The sequence below is a fragment of the Squalius cephalus genome, assembly GCF_949319135.1.
Source record: "Squalius cephalus genome assembly, chromosome: 6".
Lineage (NCBI taxonomy): Eukaryota > Metazoa > Chordata > Actinopteri > Cypriniformes > Leuciscidae > Squalius > Squalius cephalus.
Window position 1 is genome coordinate 6,419,397 of NC_137127.1, and position 22,342 is coordinate 6,441,738.

At 37.4% G+C, this 22,342-nt stretch overlaps 1 protein-coding gene across 27 annotated transcripts in view; it reads right to left on the reverse strand.

The window, feature by feature from the left end:
- plekha7a (pleckstrin homology domain containing, family A member 7a) overlaps positions 1-22,342 on the reverse strand; it is a 95,912-nt gene that overhangs the window by 45,788 nt on the left and 27,782 nt on the right. For 11 of the 27 annotated variants that reach the window (XM_079875047.1, XM_079875044.1, XM_079875029.1 and 8 more), the window contains 4 exons: positions 14,791-14,874; positions 3,108-3,222; positions 1,315-1,419; positions 102-174 (listed from right to left, as the gene is read on the reverse strand). In XM_079875047.1, the coding sequence (XP_079731173.1) occupies positions 102-174; positions 1,315-1,419; positions 3,108-3,222; positions 14,791-14,874 (377 nt within the window). The other 16 variants (XM_079875036.1, XM_079875031.1, XM_079875022.1 and 13 more) reach the window with 6 other exon arrangements.

The following is a 22,342-nucleotide window of genomic DNA, read 5'->3' on the forward strand; positions in this document are numbered from 1 at the left end:
TACGACCATAACGCTATTACTAATCATTATCTGGGAGAAAAGTTAGCATAAATGTCCATGTGTAAATGTGATTCTGTTTGATGTTTGGTGAAGACACTCACCTTTGTAGTAGAAGAGGCAATAATCAGCCAGAACAAACCATTTTCTTTTCCACAGCCGCATCCCTGAGCTGTCCTGAAAGTACAAAGCAACACAAACACTGATGGGAAAACACACACCCTCAGGCAGCTGAAGACATCTGATGGGGAAAGACAGCACTTCAAACACACTTCAAAAAGGCAATTCGCAGCAATTCCCTATGACAGCACCGTTTCACTTCCAGTTAAAGAGTTTATTCAAAGTCTATTATCAAAAACTATTCATGTAAATACACTCCTGATGTTTTCATGCCATGAAAGACTTGTGTGTTCATGTGTGTTTGTGTCTGTAAAACTCACTGGCTGGCTATCAAAAAGAAAAACCAAATGAGCTGCCAATCTAGACAGCTTTTTGATGCGTTTGAACGTTCAAAATATGTTTTTCAACTGTCCAAAAGTGCCTATGATGCCCAAAAAAAGCCATCCAGCGGGGCTGTGACCACTACTTATGTTTTGAGAGACACTGAATATTTCCCCCAATATTCAGATGTGTGGTCAATGGGGTTTTAAACCTTGTCCCACTTTTTTTTTGAATGATTTGGTCTTCTTGGGCAGCTCACTAGGTTTTGAAACACCAACATTACTATATGTAATGCACGTGTAAATTCTGCATTCCTGTCACATGATATAAGGCTATAATTTTAAACTATGGGTTCGTGAAAGTCCCTATAAAGAAACTCCAGACAAAAGATGAAAATCTATTTTATAAAACAATGACATGTCTAATTATTAACTCATTTCTAACTGATTTCCAACTATAACTTATAACTTTCTTTCTATGAGCTGTTGAACTTTGAATAATATAGTAATATCATTCAAAACTTTGAAAAGTCTTTTTACTCACCAAGGCTGCATTTATATGTTAAAAAATACCATTTCATAAAAAATACGTTTTCCATTTCAATATATTTTATTCCTGCGATGCAAAGCTGCATTTTCATCAGTCATTACATCAGTCTTCAGTGTCACGTGATCATTTTGAAAAATCTTTGAAAAAATGTAACCCCAAACAGTGGTGGAAGTCATATATTATAAGTGTTACTGAGACAATCTGGCATTTTATACTAGGAGTTCCTGGTTTTGGGACCAGGAAGTCTAAAAACCTCTCATGTAAAGTATAATTTGAAAGCCAATGTTTGGTTAATCAATAAACAACCTCATTGATCAATTCTCTCACCTGTTTGTGGAGCCATCCACGTACCACTACAGGAACGCTGGGATTCCTCTTTATGGCATGATCTCGTTTGCCAAAGCTATGGACCCTTCCACTGGACTTGGATCCCTATATCACACACCAACACACACACACACACACACACACACACACACACACACACACACACACACACACACACACACACACACACACACACACACACACACACACACACACAGAAGATAAGCAGGGGGATTGAAAGCTCATTCATCACACATTAGCCTAGAGCATCTGCCAGGGGTGCACAGCTGATCTTACACACCATCGCTGGCATTCTGTGGGCACAGCAACGAACGTAAGCCAATCACACAAGCCAATGCATTAATACGCCTAATATATCACCATTGCGTGCCGTCACTGCCAACGACAAGAGCTACGAGCAATCATTCATCCAGAACAGTCCGAACGCAGGCAGGAGATGACACGGGCAGCGTTCCTGCTGGTGCGTTTCTCTGCATCTCTCCGCATTAATCAAACTATGGCAGTCAGCCGTCACAAGTACACTTCAGATATTTTTGCACATGCATTCTGAGAGGTAAAATAACATAATGATGATTACAATGTTACCAAAGCCTCCATTATGGCGCTATAAGTTAGCATCAAACAGCAGCTGTTTTTATCTAGCAAAGGTCTAATTCCTTAGATCAGCCGTTCCTAAACTTTTGACTCGAATGGCCACCATCGTCCAACACAATATTTGAAGGTCCCCTATATAATATATATAAATAATATTAGATCATATTAAAGGGGGCATGTTTTTTTTTATTATTATTGTAATATGTTCCTTAAGGTTAAATTATATTTTTACGTTTTTTTGCAGAAATATATATATGTGTGTGTGGAATAATGATATTTTAAACCCACATTCTGTCTGAAATAATACATTTTTAAGTGGCGGCTCCTTTAAGGCTTGTGGTTTGTGATGCGGCTGCTGTCAGATATGCATATGTAAAGTGCTTGACTATAATTTTCATAGTAGTTGATATTATATTTAAAGTTAAACTATTTTAAATGTACTAAATTGCAACATCATTACAAATGTGTAAGTAATTACAAATATATTGAAATGCAAGACATACAAGTTTAAACAGAAATAACATTCAAGTACATTTTAGCTTATCATAAATACTTGTCAGTACATTCGGCAGTATATTTAACCATATTTCAAAGACAATAGAAGTAATTAAGATATTAGATTTGAAGATGCACTGAAGTCCTGCTAATTTTGCAGTTCAGTTTGCACTTAAGTATATTCTTTAAAGTGTATTATTTCTGTAAGTTTGCAATACTCTTTTTTAAAATTCTGCTAAAGTATACTTTTTCACAAGGAAAAGTTTGGAACAGTAATAAATAATGATGAAATTGTACTTATTGAGTGGATTATATCTTTAAATATACATTTAAAAAAAAAGCATTATTCAGCTCATGTGCATCACATTCCAAACAATGCATCCTTGCACAGATATGCACCAAATCACTCACAATACGAATCCCGATCCGTTTCATGGATGTTCAGTGTCTGCTCAGAGATGGCAGTCAAGGGCTCTGTGTTTGTGTCGCCAGCACTGGGGAATAGTCACGCAGCCCAGAAGAATAAGCACTCTAATTACCAGAACAGATGCTAAACAAGCATGGAGAATGTTCTGCACCGTTAACTTGCTCGTCTCGTTCAATATAGCAGAGGTACTGTCTTCTACTTCTATCTCTACACAATCCCAGGTGTGTTTTCCTACCCTCTCTGACTAGCTTCTGACCTTTGATCCTGACGTGGTGTCCACAGTGGAGGAGGTGACGGTGGTGGAGGCTTCACTAACAGTGCTGGAGGGTCGTGTGTTCGCCTGTGGCTGCTTCAGCATGTGTCCACCAGTCCTGTAGAGGAGAGCACAATGATGCTTTTCAACAGGTACAGCAGATTCTCTGAGGAATTAACTGTTACATTCGATACGTTAAATTAGTGATGCACACTTTAAAGGGGTGGTTGATTATGATTTGACTTTGCTAACTTTAGTTAGTGTGTAATGTTGCTGTTTGAGCATAAACAACATCTGCAAAGTTACGACGCTCAAAGTTCAAAGCAAAGGGAGATAATTTCTTTTTAAGAAATTGCTTTTTAAGGACTACAACAAACGGCTGGTAGAGACTACACCACATTCCCCCCGGGTTAGTGACATCACTAACCCTAAAATTTACATAAACCCCGCCCCCGGGAATGCAATTTATAGATTATCATGACAGAATTTGCTAATCAATGACTAGAAGATAGCTAACTCCACATGAGCTACATAAATTTAAACATAAACAAAAAAAGTTTTAGAAATTTTCAGGACACAAGCTGTTGTAGCTCCGCCCCCGTGCCGGGAGCAGCAGCTCATTTGCATTTAAAGGGAGACACAAAAACGGTGCATTTTTGCTCACCCTTAAAAAGTGACCATTTTAACATGCTATATAAAAATATCTGTGGGGTATTTTGAGCTGAAACTTAACATACACACTCTGGGGACATCAGAGACTTATTTTACATCTTGTGAAAAGAGCATTATACCACCCCTTTAAATGGAAATCAAGACATGGCTTGGTGTCTGTGGGGATTTCTTTAAGACTGCAAGGGAAGCTCGGCTTCCCCTATAATGTCAAAAGATTAATGGTCAAATATGTACTATTGTGTTAACATTTTATTGACTAAAAATGCGTTAGAAAATGTTCATCTCAAAGACGAGTTCGTTCAGAATCAGTTACATATAGCAGGTCGGCTGATTCGATTTCCTTCTCATACATTTATTATACATTTATACCTTTATTATATTATTGCTTATTATAATTTTGATATTATTATTAGTAATAATTAAAAAATAATAATTAAAATAATTAAAAAATATATTATTAGTAGTATTATTATTATACTTTATTATATTATTATTTATACCTTTATTATATTATTACATTTATACAATTATACCTAACTCTGCTGGCCATTGAGAGGACACTGGTCAAGTCACTGGAAAAGACGCCTAGTTGGTACGACAGGGTCACAGAGCATTTTCTTGAAAAGGAACGTAGGGCAGAATTTGCGTATAAATAAATTTGCGTATGAATAAATGGGCAATTTTTATGATGTAGGCCGAAAATGAGCTTCCCCTCTTCGAAATAGCAGCAGCCGCCACTGCTTGGTGTGATTAGCAAATCACAAAGTTGCAATTTAAATAAATATCTGTGGCCACGTTCACGTTCACGTTCACACTGCAGCAGATTACGGTTGTCAGACCTGTAGTTGAGTCTTTAATACGGTTACGTTCACACACAGTTCAGTTGTTTACGGGAGCGATAACCGCTTTCTATAACTGAACTTGCCTCCTGTAAATATTCAGGACTCACACTGTGTGAACGGGGACCGGACTGGACAACTGGTTTAGACGACACCACACCACACATTTAGGACCATACAACAAAGCTTTACCTCGTCTCTCTTACCCCATTTTAATTATCCATACTCTCCATAATTACCCATTTGTGACCCTGGACCACAAAACCAGTCACATGGGTACATTTTTTGAAATTGAGATTTATACATCATTTGAAAGCTGAATAAATACGCTTTCCATTGATGTATGGTTTGTTAGGATATAGGACAATATTTGGCGGAGATACAACTATTTGAAAATCTAAAATCAAAACATTGAGAAAATCACCTTTAAAGTTGTCCATTTATGTTCACAACTGTGCTGCATTCACTCAGAAAAATAAATGTTTAATATATTCATGGTAGGAAATTTACAAAATATCTTCATGGAACATGATCTTTACTTGATATCCTAATGATTCTTGGCAAAAAAGAAAAATCGATCATTTTGACCCATATACAATGTATTGTTGGCTATTGCCACAAATATACCCGTGCGACTTATGACTGGTTTTGTGATCCAGGGTCACATATTATATTATTACTGCTTGATAATGGTAAGTCAAAGGGTAGAAGTTCAGGATGTTTTTCAGAATCAGTGTAAAGGTGAAATCCTCTGTGATCAGAAGTCTCAGTCATAGTGCTAGTATAGTTGAATGCTAGCATATGATGCATTTAGCCGGTGGCACAACATGACATTTGACTGGAACTCTGCATGGTGACATCAATGACAAACAGTGTGTTTCACTGCTCTCAGGAGTTTGACATTAAAGTTATCCTTCCCTAAACTGACAATGCTAAGTTTCCACCAAACTATCATAGATATTACAGTTACAACAGTTACAGCGTATTGTATTGTTACAAGAGTAACTTAGCCACCATTGGCACTAAAAAAATACCACGGGCTCTTAAAACTTTATACTGTTTGAAGGAGAACTGTGGTATCTTACTGGAAATTATGGTTACCATGATAAAGGGGTATTGGTAAGGGTATATGTGGCTAGTATTAAATATGAATGACTAGCCGTTTAAGCCCTCGGACAGTTCCAAAGGATCACTAATAGGCCTGACTTCAATCCTGAGTTAATAATAAACAAATATTTCATTCAACACAGAAAAGAAGTGATATTTAATTGTGGCTTAAACGGGATAAGAAAAATCTAAATTCCTTCATTATTTTTTCACCCTTATGTCATTATAAAACTTTCTTTCTTCTTTGGAACACTTTTTTGTTGTCTATACAATGGAAGTCAATGGTGACCAAAACTGTTAGAAACAACCAACCGCTCTTCTTTTGTGTTCCACAGAAAATGATAACAGAATTTTCATTTTTGTGTGAACTATCCCTTTAAGTCTCCCATACAGAGCAATATTAGTGTCTAGCTGTCTATGTAGAACACTTCAAATTACAAATTGGTCACTTATGAGGTTCCACGGCTGTTAGAAGTCAGCTGACTATGTAGGAAGTAGGAAGTGACTCACTAGGATTTGGAACTGGATTGACAACCATTCCAATGCAACACTACACTGTCCATTACTAATTCACACAAGAAATGCATAGTACCAGTTTTTAATATCACAGGCTCACTTCAAAAAGCTTTTAGTAAATTACAGTTGCTGTGATGTGTCAAGTATAATTCCCCATGATTAGACAGAGAATGAATTTTCCCTTCAGCGCTCATATTTGAAATGTCAAATACAATTCATTCAAGGCATTCAACAGGCAGGTTATATTGCTGGGTTATGAACTTAACAAACAAAACTTATGAACAAAAAGCAAACTGACAAATACCTTTTAAAACATATTTCTGATAAATACTGCTTTGATATTCTACATATCAAAATTATAAATGTCTTGACTGTCAATTTTGATCAATTTATTGCCTCCTTGCGGACTAAAAGTATTATTTTCTTTTGAAAAAACAAACAAAACAAAAAATGGTAGAGCCAAAGCTTTTGAACCGTATATATTTATTCTTATACATTTTTTGAAAAAAGTTGCCAGTCAGCTCCTGCGTTTGTGATCATTTTCACGAAATTTTCATGGCCCCCCAAATTTTTTTTTTTTTTTATATATATATATCTGAACATGCAATATATCAAAAGAAAGAACAGAGCCTCTTGCTTAAAAAAAACAAACAAAAAAAACTTTTATTCAAGCTTAATGCGTTCTTCTTATTATTTTCAACACTTGAATGTGGGCAAGTTTCATTAAAAAAAAGCAAAAAAGCTGAGAAAATCACGTTTTTGTCAGAGACTATGCTCGGATTGGATTCAGAATGATGATCAAAACATAGATAGAGTAGATCGAGTCCATCAACACCCCCACAGTCCTGTAGCTCGTCCTGGGTCGACATGTCATTCGGTAACATTAGGCGGTTTTGATTTATATGCTGTTTAATGCTGATGATCACATTATTTTACATATACATCTGCGTACATATGCTATAGCTTGTTTCTGCTTCTTCTTCACATGTCTTTTGATCAGGAGATTCTGTATTCTTCCAGAAGATGCGTAATAGCGCCCTCTACCTTATAACAGTGAAAACACGGAAAGCCGGAAAATTCCGTCAATGGCGGGGAAAGAGTTAAATATATTCCAGCAATCAAAGCTCAGAAGCACAGGCTCCTGGCAAACTAGGACAGAACCACTGCTTTTGGCTCCTCTTCAGTCGTGGCCAAAAGTGTCCTCTATAATCGTCAATATTAAAATAATCAGAGCTGATTCAAGTTGCTGCTTAATCTTAGATAGTGTTAAATCTGTTCTATCTGTCTTTTATGGCAAAACTACTGCTTGACTGAAAACTTTGTCTGAGCATTTACAGATAAAATGTCTCATCTCCCGATTCCAGCTGGCATAATTACAAAGGAAACCACAGCTTTTAGTAAACAAGATCTATTGCCTACACAACAACGAAAGTTGTGCTTTGCATAACTGTCATTACAGTCTGACCTTGAGCCGTCTGAAGTGTGTCAAAACATAAAAACAGAAGGACAAAATATAACGTAATTCTGTCATTCCTAAATTATTCTCATACATATTATTATTATTATTATTATTATTCTTTATTTCAGACACGTGAATAATGGCCCATATTACACACAAGAAGAAAGAAGAGAAAAAAAAAAAAAGAAAAAAAAAATGCCATAAGCCAGACTCCCATAACACCTGAACATTAACATAAACCTGTATGACATATATGTTTGTACTTTTTCATCAGTTTTAATCAGAAGTCTTTGCATAAGAGGTAGAGTCAACAGAGGAAACCTCACAGCACGATTCTCACACTTGGAGTCTAAGAACAGATGGCCAGACATACAAAGAGCCAACATACAAAAGAAACAGAAACAGATTGTGCTTATAGCACATTCATAACATCTGAGGAATCCACGTGCTTCGGGCACTCAAACCTCTCCGGCACTTTTATTCAGTGGCTCTTAGTAAAAGCATGGAAAGAATCAGCATGGTTTAGCAGAATAGAATATTTCTAAAAGCATTTCCGAGCTAGCCTAAAAATATAAATCATCAAAAAGATCTACATTTGTGTTCTGAAGATGAAAGTCTTGCAGGTTTGGAACGACATGAGGGTGAGTAATTAATGACAGAACTTTTGGGTGAACTTACCCTTCAAACTAAATCTATTAAAACCATTTTTGGTAACTGAAAAAAAAAACTGATATAAAATAAAATATAAATATTAGAGGAAAAACTTAATAACAGCAACTAAATACTATAATACTATATAAATAATCTAAAAATAGCACTGGTCTCTGGGATATTCTGGTGGTTAAGATATGTCAAGTGGCCTCTGGGGCCCCATACAGGGCCTGAGGACACCACGTCAAACTAGCCCACTCCATGGGCCGGTTGCACCAGATGTGCATAAGTTACAACTTAGCTTAGTTTTGACGTAAATGGACACTAAGTTACGACTTACGCACTTCTAAATATTTTTGCGTTGCACCATTAAAGGAGAACTCCGGTCAATTTTAACATTGAGCTAATTTTTTTGTAAATTTGGAGTGAATCACTCACATGGCTGGGCACTTGTAATGACACATCAAGGATGTTAAGAGGCTAAAAGCAGGTTTAAAACTTGCCCCATTGAAGTCAACAGGGTGCAAATTTTAAAAAGAGGATAACACGGTGTAGGCAACACCGATTTTTGTCGTTGTTCTCTGTACTGACAGCACTCCAAATTTACAAAAAAATGAGCTCAATGTTAAAATTGACCGGAGTTCTCCTTTAAACTTAGTTGAAGCGTAACTCTACGTATAAACTAAATATTTACGGCAGCCTCCGATCAGGAGTAACGGTTGGAATAAAATATCAGACTGCATCAATAAGCTCTTCTTTTACCTGACAGACTTCAGTTCTTTAGACATATATGATAATGCTGACATTTACACTCGCTTACATTTTAAGAGAGAGAACATTATGTGAAAAGATTACTTTGTTAGCGGCTCTTTAACACAAACCCGTCCTAAACAGCCCGTCGTCGTGTGCATCGGTCCATGTCAAATATCAGTCATAATCAATAAACGTAATATCTTATGTTGTTTGTATCAATATTTATTGATTGATCCTTATCAATTAAATTTCAAATACAGTTTATGACTGTTATTTACATATAAAAACACTGTTATTCATGAGTTATTCTCAAGTAGGCTATCGTATTTAATGGAAACTTATTTTTAGCGTTAGTAACGCGAGGCAAAAGAAGTTAGAATGAAGGATAAACTGAAATTTGCGGCATTTCAACACAACTTCTGCTCACGTATTTGAAGGCTGCTATTGGATCAGAGGCTAAACGTCATATTATGTGACTACGCATTACTTTACAGAGAGCTTACGACCTACTAGCAACGTTCTGCCTTACGAACAAACAGGGTTGGGGAGTAACGGAATACATGTAACGGCGTTATGTAATCAGGATACAAAAATCCAGTAACTGTAATCCGTTACAGTTACGTCAAAAAACGTAGTAATCAGATTATAGTTACATTTTGAAAAAAGGGGGAATACTTTCAGGATTACAATGGTTTCATTTAAAACTATATCAATAATTATTTTGGCATAATAACACATATTAAGCGCTGCTTGATTATACAGTAGTTCCTGGTTCTGTTGCCAGTAATGACTCACGTGTGCCACGCGCTGGTGCATGTGCAAATAACAGCTGTCTACAATCTCCTCACATGCAGATTGAATTACTGCTGCTAAACGACGCTGCCTGCGGGTAAAATCGCTTTTAATTCATGGAAATCCCGCTGCTATTTTGTAGAAATTCGGAGGGTAGCTTTTTTAGTACCCAAAATGTCCTTTCTTAATCTTTTCTCACGTAACGGGATGTTCGCTGTCTAGGTAACATAGGGGAACTCCCACTGCCAACGCCACAAGTTCAGTCAGGCAAAAAAAAGTAACCCTCCCAGATCACGGCTTTAGTCAACATGTAGGCCTATTTTAAAATAAACTAATATGTAGATTGTGTAAAAAAAATTAAATGTGTTTTTATTTTTTAGTTAAAAATTTGTTAAAAATAAAAGAAAATAATATGTAATACCATACATTAGCCACTAGATGTCTGTATAGCCCTTTACATAAATATATATTCAGGCCTGTGTTAATGTGTTAAGGCCAAATTCTTAATAAATAAAAGTTTTTTTTTTTTTTTTTTTAACTTTATTTATATACGTGACCTTGAAGTAATCCAAAAGTAATCAGTTACATTACTTTCATATTATAGTACTTGGATTACGTTACTGAATACTTTTTTTATGAAGTAATTTGTAACTGTAACGGAATACATTTTTAAAGTAACCCTCCCAAGCCTGCGAACAAATGGTGCAACGGAATAAAGTACAGAGTTAGTTACAAATTAGCTAGTAGTTACTAAGCCCCTAGTGTGGACTTTACGTTGCAATTTAAGAAAGAACTTACAAACGGCTGGTACCCATATCTCTAAGACTGAGGTCAGCAGAGATTGAACAGTCAGTCATTATAAACTGATGAGCCAAAACATTATGACCAGTCACAGATGAATCGAATATCAGGGAAATTGAGAGACAGACTAGAAACCGATGACAGAGTGTTGGGCGGCCAAGGCTCATCGATGCGCAAGGGCAGCAAAGGCTATCCCGTCTGGTCCGAGCCAACAGAAGGTCTGTGGCACAAGTCGACAAGCCCCTGGAGGGAGAGTGAAGCTCTGAGCAATGTCCTGCGGGGAAACCCTGAGTCCGCCCATTCATGTGGACGTAAATTTGACACGAGCCACCAATCTAAACATTGATGCAGAGCAGGAACACCCCTTCATGACAATGGTGTTCCCTGGTGGACTCTTTCAGCAGGATAATGCACTCTATCACACTGCACACATTGTTCAGGAAGGGTTTGAGGAACATGATGAAGAGTTCAAGGTGTTTCCCTGGCCTCCAAATTCCCCAGATCTCAATCCAATTGAGCATCAGTGGGATGTGCTGGACCAACCAGGGGTGCGTTTCCCAAAAGCATCGTTAGCCAACTATGTTCGCAAGTTCCATCGTTATCAGCATAGTTCAACGAGTCTGTGTTTCCCGAAACCATCGTTCTAACGAACATTCACAAACAACAAGTTGTGTAGTTGAAACGACAGCTCTGTGGTTAGAAGCATAGTTTCTAGTTTGCATGATATGTGGACTTAATAAATCCTTATCTTGAGCAAAATAGCCAAACATTCAGTACAACCTGTGTCTTTTATTTAGAATACAAACAATTGTCAATTACGTCTTTTAGTTTGTCAAGAGATTTAAAGCACGGTTTTTGTGCGAACGTGCTCTACTAAGAACGAGCCTATGATTGAATCTGGAAACAAAGCAAAATAACTGGGAAAAATGAGAAATAGTCCTCAGATGCCATGTCTGTAATTTATAGCAAAACATCTAGTGTTAATTCGATCTCAAACAGATTCATTAAAAGAAGTTATTACTCCACCATGTGCGTGACGTCATAAACTAACGTGGTTGAACGACCACTTTGCGACAATACGGTTTCGGGAAACAGTCGTGACTAGCTAGTTGATTTCTTCAATGATGCATCGTACTATGGTAGTTAAGCAGTGAGTTACGTCGTTGTTTGGGAAACACACCCCTGTTTGATCCACGGTGGCTCCACCTCACAACCTACAGGATCTGCTGCTAACGCCGGATACCACAGGACACCTTCAGTCCATTCATCGGCGGGTCAGCAATGTTTAAGCAGGATAAACAGCATATTAGGCAGGTGCTCATAACATTCTGGCTCATAGGTTTAAGTCCATGGGATGTTATTGCTTGTTTTCCAACATATGAAAATTGTATGATTGCTTAGAAAAGTAATAGCATGCTACAGCATACTAGCATACTACATATTACAGCAAAAACAGTGCAAAATGAGTTCTGCACCAAAGTCTCAAAAAATGTAAACTTTGATGCATCAAAATGATACCTACAAATAAATAAAAGTGTCAAGTGTCCAGCACAATCTGTCATCACAATCTGCATAATGTATAGAAGTTGGGTTATTATACAAGCTCCACGGTACATAGTAGTTCTTTTCAACATGTGATATGGCTGATACATTAACAGCCAATGACACACAACCTGCGGTTCTCAGAAAGCCTCGTGCACCCACACAGCTGGTAATGAGATGCATCCATTAGGATGTGGCAGGAGAATACGCCCTCCCGCTCGTATTCAGATGCTAAGAGAGCCCCAGTTTTTTGTGATATACACGCTAATATGAGCTGCTTTTAGAGAGATTCGAGTTAGATAAGACCGGTGGGCAGCTGTTGAAACCGACATCTAATGGCAGATCATTCTCGAACATGGAGCTGCTGGATTGTGTAACGCTATTATTGAGTTCAACATAACCTGAAAGATTTTGCTGTATCTCTTAAAGCATAAAATGAAACAGCCCAGAATTGTGTTGTGAGTGAAAAGAATTTCGATATATTTTCCTGTACAAACCAGTCTTGATGAAAAGCATAACAACCCAAGTGATCTGCATGCATGTTTGATAAAATAGACAGCTGTAATATAAGTTACAACTTGACGGCACCAAGAAGGGAACTGTAAAGAGCAAGACTATTGACAAATGCCAGTGGAGACATGTGATACTTCAGTCAGCTGTATCCTTCTACCAACATATAGATCATAAAGGTATGATGGTACTGCCTTATAATATCAGTAGAGAGTTCTGTTCAATGGCAATTCAAAGAGCTACTAACATACACTACCATTCAAAGGTTCGGTACAAAAAAAAATCTTGTTCACCAAGGCAGTAGGAACAGTAATATTGTGAAATATTACTTCAATTTAAAATAACTGTTTTCTATTTTAATATATTTTACAATGCAATTTATTCATGTGATGCAAAGCTGAATTTTCAGCATCATTACTCCAGTCTTCAGTGTCACATGATCCCTCTATCATTCTAACATGCTGATTTGATGCTCATGTAATATTTCTTATTATTATCAATGTCGATAGTAGTTGAGCTGCTTAATATTTTTTGTGGAAACAGTGATGTTTTTCCCCAAGAATTAATAAAAAAAATTAACAGTATTTATTTTAAATGTAAAAAAAAAATTGTAAATAATGTTTTATAACTTTCACTTTTGATCAATTTGATGCATCATTGCTAAATAAAAGTATTAATTTCTTTCAAAAAAGGATATATTACTGACCGCAAAATCTTGAAAGTTAGTTTATAATAGCAAAGTAGCAAATAATCCTAGCTAACAACTGATGCCGATAGTCTATAAGCTAAATAAACTAATCATGTAGCATATAATATCAGCTTTTGCATGAATTAATAGTTAGTAATAGTTAGTAATCCTACTGTTTAAACCCCCGTTAGGTCAAATTAGACAAATGTATCCTGTAATTTATCATACATTGAAAACGTATTATACAATCTCTGTTTTTAGAGACTAAACTCAAGATTTGGGCTGCTAGGTTGAGACAGGACATTAAAGCTGCCGTCGGCAAAATTTTTTTGATCATGTTCAGTGTGAAATCGACACTATAATCCGACAGAACAACATAAATAAGGTGGTTTTAGAAAAAAAACAGAGCTTCTAACTCCACCTGGAGCGTGTTATTTGTTTTGCAAAAATCCACCGCTCCCGCTTCATCGGGTCCAATCAGCGCAGGGGGGTGTGAGATCTGACTGTCAATCACACGCCACAGATCCCCCCTCCCTCGCGCACGTTACAGTATCACATGCACACGACACGCCTGAAGTTTGCCTGAAGATTGTACGAAGCGTGATGGCGGAGAGAAAATCTACTAACAAGCTTCCAATTCCTCGGTTATTGCTATCTATGGGTAGATTAGCCAGGGCAGCCTACCTCCGAGTCCATGGTGTTGATCGATGCTGAAGAGACGGACGCGTTCACAGAAAATCAGGTAGGCCTACACACGCACTGACGAGCACGACGTGGGGGAGGGGCATGGGAGTTGTAAACATTCAAAATTTTGGCTAAGTCGACCCAATCTGCCAGACTTGCCGACTGCAGCTTTAATGTAATCGAATTTTAAAGGTCCCATATTGTACACCTTTCTGAAGTTTTATTTTAGGTTTTGATGTCCTTAAGAATATATATTTGCGGTATAAGTACCAAAAACCATCTCAATATATTTTTACAGCTCCTTTCTCAGAACCTCTGCCAAGAACAGGTCGATTTTGGCCTGTCAACTTAATATTCATGAGCCTCTCTTCTGATTGGCCTGTTGTTTTCTGAGTGACCCACCATTGGTGGGGGTGGTGACTGAAGGCGGTGAGTAGTTCTGACATCACATTTATACGGAAGTCACAACGGCTTGTGAAAAGGCACAGCTACTTTATTCAGGCTGTGTGCATTTGTCTGTGGATCGACTGTTTTGACTACTTATGGCAGTTTCATAGCCCCTAGACCTCTGTTATCATGAAAAAAGCCAGGAAAATTCAGTTTTGACAATATGGGACCTTTAAACGACCTAGTCAACCTTTACTATAAGCAATGTCAAAAGGCAATACTTACTGGTCCTGAAGTCTGAAATCAGTGTTCTCAGCAGAGATCTCGCCTGTCACTGGATGTATGAATGTAGTCGTCCTCTGGTTATGGCTGCAGATAAGACAAAAACAAAGCAGCATCACATTAGCATAATTATTATTCTTCCCTGAAGCAAAAACACACATCACCAAGTGAACGTCAGCACAATCAGAGCCTTAGATTGTCCCAGACATGTCCATCAAAATGAACCACACACACCAGTGATGATAATCAGAGGTGTTTGCCTCTTTAATCAGGTTGTTTACAATTTGAGACAGTAGCCAGTGACTAATGACTGTATATAAGCTAACACCATCTAAAATATTACATTCAGTAAGTAAGGCATCATTGGAAATGATTTACTCTCTCCGTGTAATGTAGTATGAGGTTTGGCAAAAAGTCAGCTGTCCAATTTGCCTATTTTAAGAAACGGCATCAACATCAAGTTACATGTGAGGAGGGCAAGTTTGCACAGCAGAAATACACTGGCCATTTGAACAGAGTCATTGTCTCTAAGATGCATTCAAATGCTTCATTTCTAAAACAACATACTAAACTACTAGACTAAATAACTGTGCTTGCATATGTAATCAGAGGTACGCTGCCGTTTATGTCTGTTGAGCTGATGAAAAGCTCCTTTTATGTCTGTTTAATGGCTGCTGAGTGTTAGGAAAATGTTGTTTAAAAAAGAAACACAAATGAGTCTGATAAGAAATCTGAAGGTAATATAATTACAGTATACTTACATCTACATGTATTTGTATTTAACAGCACCTTGGGCTTGCAAGTTGGGTTTCCATGTTTTATGGGGACTTTCAATAGACAAAATTATTTTTATACTGTAAAAACTGTATATTACATCCCCCTACACTTACCCTACCCCTACCCATCACAAAAAAACTTCACTTAGAATGATTTATAAGCTGTTTTTCTCTTAGGGACCAAAAAATGTCCCCACAAGGACACAGATTTCAGATATTGCCAGCATTGTAGGGACATTTTGTCCCCATACAGTTTACCAGGACAAACATGCAAACACATTTATAAGGTCCATGCTGAGAACTGAAACAGGCCTAGAGAGCAACATAAGGTGCGGTCTCTGAAATTTCAACAAAATGGTTTCGTTTTTGTTGACGACACTAAATGTGTAGTGTGATCACAGTAGCGAAATTTTGTGTGCAAAAAAAGGTCCATTGTCTATTGTCAATCATGTAGTATGAAGCACAGCTCAAACAGAAGCCCATCCAAACCTTTCTGTCGGGCAACACAGCAAATCGATGAATAAAATGAGTGGGGACATCTTGTGCCCTCACACGAAATTCCCGATCACAGGGATTCCTGTTGAAATGACTGGATTTTGTATATGCAATAAATGTGAGCACACTTTTACTCTGTTTAATGCCTTAGACTTAATCCAACTACTCTGAATTCACTTCTGATTAGACTAAGAGAAGAAATGGTCCAGTGGAGGGAAATAAACGATGAATGATTGAATTATTTTGACAGTATATGCACTTGACATGACCTGAAAAATGTTGTTTCTTATGCTCAAATCGCTTTAAAGAAAGCTTGTTGGTCCAGCCAATGCTCACATCCAAGACACTAACTTCTTCTAACAACAGCTGCAATCCCTTCAAGAGTTACAGTATATGCCATGAACCATACCAACCGACTACGAGGAGAATCTCAACATTACAAACTTATTTGAAAAACGGACAAAAAGACAAACGGTACAACATGGCGTACTTAATGGCTTTAATGGGGAACTACAAAAGAACTACAACTTTTGGCGCAATTTGCAGGATCCTTCTCTGCAGGATCATGGGTAATGTTCCATCGATATAAAAATATCCATTGATTAACAGCCTCATAGCTCACAGCGGGTCTGTCTTTAAAGGTGTCAAAATCAATTCCCTATGGAGAAAATGAATGGGAATTTTACTTCCAGAACCCAACTGTTGCTTGTTGCTCCCATTCAAGGTAACATGAGTGAACCGCCAAGGTATATAGACAGTCTTAGATCGAACTAAAAGCAATATACTGTAAGAGTATGAATGAGCCCTTGCATTGAAGAGCCGGTGGAAATTCAGCCTTGGATATTGTATTAATCAAGCCAAGCCCAGGAAGCTCAATGGTCCCTGAGAAATAAAGCAACTGGTTTCAGACATTACTCCACCACCATCATCTCCCACGCTTGGCAGACAAGCCATGAAGAACAGCCACAGAAAAGCTCTGTCTCAGATTTAAAGTGTGTAGAAGACATTTCTTGGCATTATGAAAACTGAGTATTTATTATTTTTTCTCTCAAAATATAAACCGTTTTTTAAATGGATATAAACTGACCTTGAACGTATAACACTCGCTATCTGAACAGGAATGCTTTGAATTCACAAGGCATCGTTTCAGCAGAAGAACACGCTGCATCAACAGTGTAAATATGTGAAGTCAACATGCTTTTACACTTCCATCGAGGCGGTGAGAGGTAGAGGTGAGGTCAGAGCGCATTGTTTCCTTTACAGTCGCTTCTATATATTTAAAGACCACAAGTCACTGCATGGAGATGCCACACAGGTTGCGGCGGCTATATAAGCTTTACGGTTGTTGGTAATGGAGCTCTTTACAATTCTGGCTGACAGCCTGTGGTAAGTAAAGGATTTGTGTGCACAAACATGGCGTGCATCCTTGAGAAGAGCCCCCCGGATCTCTATAATCACCACCACACCTGTTTAGTCTCATGTGATCGAGTAGAAACACTCCACATGCCACATCCAAAGCTCCTGTCCACCTTATCCTATACATTTAGACAAAACTGAAATCGTGATATGGCTGGTGCATTATTGTGGTAAAATCGTTTTCAGATGAATGAATGGAGTTGAAGGAAGAAATAAGTTGCTTTACAAGTCAATCAGAAGCGATCCTTAAAAACAAACTGCATTGTGTACCAGACTTTATGCTGCAAGATGATCGTTTGATTTCCCTTAGTAACTAGTCTCTGGTCACCTGTTTTTTTAAAGATGTCACAGTTACACTTGATGTTTCTTTTCAATTTGCGACAAGATGACTCTCTGAATCAATGTCAGGATGAGTAGAAGTCTTCAAGTGGTCATAATAGCCTTCCGGTCATTAGACCCTCAAGCAAACCTGGCACAACACAAGCTAAACTGCAAGTGAAAGGCAAGAACGACTATAAATACAAATGCATTCATTTATCTGAGGCTATATCCAGCTAAGTCAAATGTGACAGGCACCAATCCCTCATTTAAACAGACTATTTACCCCAATGTGAAAGCTTCGTCTTTATATTGCTTGGCACAAGCCAGCTGGCATGTTTTGACACTGCAAAATGAATTGCCTTGAAATGTTGATTTGTTCGATTGGCGTGTAAAGGTGGTGTCTATTTAAAAATGCTAAGATGAGCCGTGTTTAAACACTAGCAACAGGTCGAAAAGCATTTTAAAGGGTTCTCTCAGTGGGACAAGGTCATTCCCATTCACATCACACAGAAAGATGAAATTTACAGAAGGCTGAGATGAAAAATTCAGCTTCTGACATTTAATGCAGGTCCCTTGATTACAATGAATCACACTAGATAATCAGTTAGAATCCCACACACTGACCCAGAGTCAGCATGTAATTTACTGCCATATTGAGCAGCCAAAAGCATTTCATACGACAGTAATGAGTCATTTAATATATCAATATATAATATTATAGCATGTGCAGTGATTTATGGAGTAGCTTCATTTTTGTGTTCGACTAGCAAGTTTCCGTCACACTGAAAGCTTCTTAGTTAAACTTAAACTCACGTTTCTCAGAAGCACATCAGAGTTAACCAGCTTAGTTAAAATTTAACCAAAGCAAGACTTCATTTCACACTGTGACATCTCCTTTAGAAAACACATCAGCACAGCTTGTTTACCAGTAAGCTAAAACCGTACTTAAAGAGACCCCATTACTTCAGTAAGAGCATTTTCATAATGGTGTTCTCCACTTACAATCAATAAGCGTCCCTCTGATGCCATATACCGTGTTTCAGAATAGCAGCCGGCTTTTGTTTACCTGTCTCGTCACTGGTTCGGCTTCAGCGTTCTGCCTCTGTCGCAGGCATTAGCGTGTCTAGTTGTCTTGTGTGGTTGGGAGGGTAAAATGCCAGCGGTGTAGTGGTGTCTTGTGTCAGTGTCATGGTGCTGAGAGACGACCCCTGAAGAGAGCCGCTAGAGCTCGCAAAAAACTGAAGTAATGGCCCTTCTGCATGTGTTATTAGTCAAACACTCATTCTCGGAAAATACAGTAAAACAGTAACATCTATTAAAATTTAGACAACCTCACAGGGATTTAAATCTTCTGACTGTTTGAGTTAGGACTCTACTTTTATTAAAATTAACCAGTGGCCGTTCATAGTAACATACATTAGATCATATAACCATGCACGCATATAGCACCTCACTAATATGATAAAATGTAATTATATGGTTTCTATGAAACATTATGAAAAAAAGCCTAAATTCATTTGTGTATAAATACAAATTCTCAAATGCTATAGCTTAATAACCAAAAATACTGTAATTATACTCCTTTAATGCGTGTCTACATTAATAATATATTTAAATTTGATGTGAATATACCACATTTCTGCCACAATAACATGGTGCAGTTCAGGGACGGACAGGCCATTTCCCAGTGGGCCGCTGTATGATACAATGTTGGCCGGCCAGTTAGTGTTACTACAGTAAATCCTTGGTAAATGATGGAGATTTGTAGATTGAAAAGCCTTCTAACTGGATCGTTCATGCCACAATGTTTCTCGTGTTTGTCTGTGCTGTTGAGAATGTCAGCACTGTTTCATCTGGTTTAAACTAGTTTAAATCACTGAGATATTCGTAGAATTGTTTAGTGGTCGCGTGATCGAGACACTGCAATGGCGTTTGATCCGAGCAGATAAATGGTCCATGTGGCGTGGTTCAAACGAGTAGTGCTGTTTCGTTCCGCTTTTGGCACATAAACATTATATAGAACATTTGCAATAATTATATAGAGGAAAATTATATTGCGATAATTCACATTATAGTTTTATCGCCCAGCCCTACCCCCAATTAATCGTTTTACTGAGCTATCCAGTATTCGAAATGAAAAAAATGACAAAAACCCCCATCCCCAACCAGTCACTGGTCGCAAAATTGTTAATGGATGAACACCAATAATTCAGCAGCTAAAAGTACTAGTAAATTGACTAGGGAAGTTTCATTCTTGTTTCATTGGTGCACAAAATATTATTTAAATTGTACACAAGACACTGTGTAATAGAAAGCTGGGATGCAGCCAAACTTGTCCTCTTGAGACCTGCCAGCAGGGTAATAAGAATAGAGCGGCCCGTAATGAAAATGTAGCTAGGGCCCAATTGTATCTAAAAATAAGCAGCTGCTGGAGTGGATCAATTAAAGTATGCCAAGTTATGCCATCTCTCTCGTAATTGGAGCTGAGAGTGCCATCAATCCTAGTATTGGCTTTCACAGTACAAGCAAGCATGATTTGTACACTTTGTTTTTTTATAGGGAAATGTCTGTTAAGGAATGCAACGACAAGTTATACTATACCGTGTCTTTTTGTCAAAACTGTTCATCATAACCACAATCCATTCAGAGCCAGCTGTTGCATAGTTAGGCTATACCAACTGTTTTGTCCCTCAAGAGCAAATTCCCACCAACAGATTACTTATTAAATCTGTCACTGGAAAGGTAATTTTGCTGTCAGCATTGTGTTTGCAGTAATGACCGAGTAGGAAGAGGGTCTATGAAATGGGACGCCACGTTTCTCTCTCAGACACAGAGAGACTACAGACAGCAGGTCACGTTTTTACTGAAATTGAGTTTCTACTCAGGGAAAGGACACAGAAACGCTATTTAAAGTTTATGACCTTGAGTCTAAGGCTGGGCGATATAGCTAAAAAATAATTATTTTTCCAAATATTTTGACAATATTGAATATATCTATATATTTTTTGCATTTCAAAGTCAACAGTATTGAAAAAAATAATCTAAAATTCACTTACTGTTTTTTTACTAAATGAACACAAAAGTAGCACTTAAAATCTTATGCAAAAATATGGAGAAAATTATCTTCCAACAAAAAGTTAAGGTTGTTGCAACAACAAAGTGAGTTCTTAGAATAACATAAAAACACGTTACATAGAAAAAATGGCGGGTCTATTAGTTGTGTCAATGTCTTAATGCACAGATCTATTCTGAAAATTTGACAATATTCAATATTTTATGGCAAAACACAGTTGAAATAAAAATGTAGTGATCGCTTACTGTTTTTAACTAAATGAACAAAAGTAAAAACCTTGAAAGCAGCAGCCTATCAGCTGTCATTCTCGTGATAAGAAAAATCAATAACGTTTAATATACTTATATACGTCTAATATATAATATATGGAATCATTTAAAAAGCAGATTTTTGGCCCCATGAAAAAGACATGATTATCACACTATCACAAATATTGGGAAAATGGTAAAAGTTTAGTTTATAAAGACAGTAAGCCAATTTCACTAGTTTTTTTTTCATCTCTTTTTTATCTCATCTATCCGATATCTGGATAGCTGTTACAAGAGATGAAAAAAAACAGAGTGAAATTGGCTTAATGTCTTTATAAACTAAACTTTTAACATTTTGCGATATTGTGATAATATTGCTAATATGTGACCCTGGACCACAAAACCAGTCACATGGGTCAATTTTTTGCAATTGAGATGTATACATTATCTGAAAGCTGAATAAATAAGCTTTCCATTGATGTATGGTTTGTTAGGATGGGGCAATATTTGGCTGAGATACAACCATTTGAAAATCTGAGGGTGCAAAAAAATCGAAACATTGAGAAAATCACCTTTAAAGTTGTCCATTTATGTTGGCGATTGTGCTGCATTCACTCACAAAAGTAAATGTTTTATAGATTTACGGTAGGAAATTTACAAAATATCTTCATGGAACATGATCTTTACTTAATATCCTAATGATTTTTAGCATAAAAGAAAAATCTATAATTTTGACCCATACAATGTATTGTTGGCTATTGCCACAAATATACCCGTGCGACTTATGACTGGTTTTGTGATCCAGGGTCACATACTCGATGTATCGCCCAGCCCTAATTGGGGGCTAGAGATTTATACAGTCCTGCTTAAATATGGCTACATTCAATATTTAAGATCCTGATAGCGGGCTTCAGGGTGTGTTGGGTCAAACAAACCCTCAAAAAGCTTATCAGACAGTCAGTAACCCTGGAGATGACATGGAAAAGCCACTTCAACTGTCAGGCCAATGACCTCTCTGAGAGGCATGAGATGGAAAAGCTCTCCAAAGACAAAGATAAAGAGCAATCTGTTCAGTATCAAAGAAAAGTTCAATAAAAAAGACGTCTTTTGCATCATATCCTGAATATGACTATTTGAGCGGCTATATGGCACGAATTTTGATCTTCATTGGTCGGCCCACTTATCTCAGTTAATGTCTGTTTTACATCCTGCCTTTTGATGGAGGC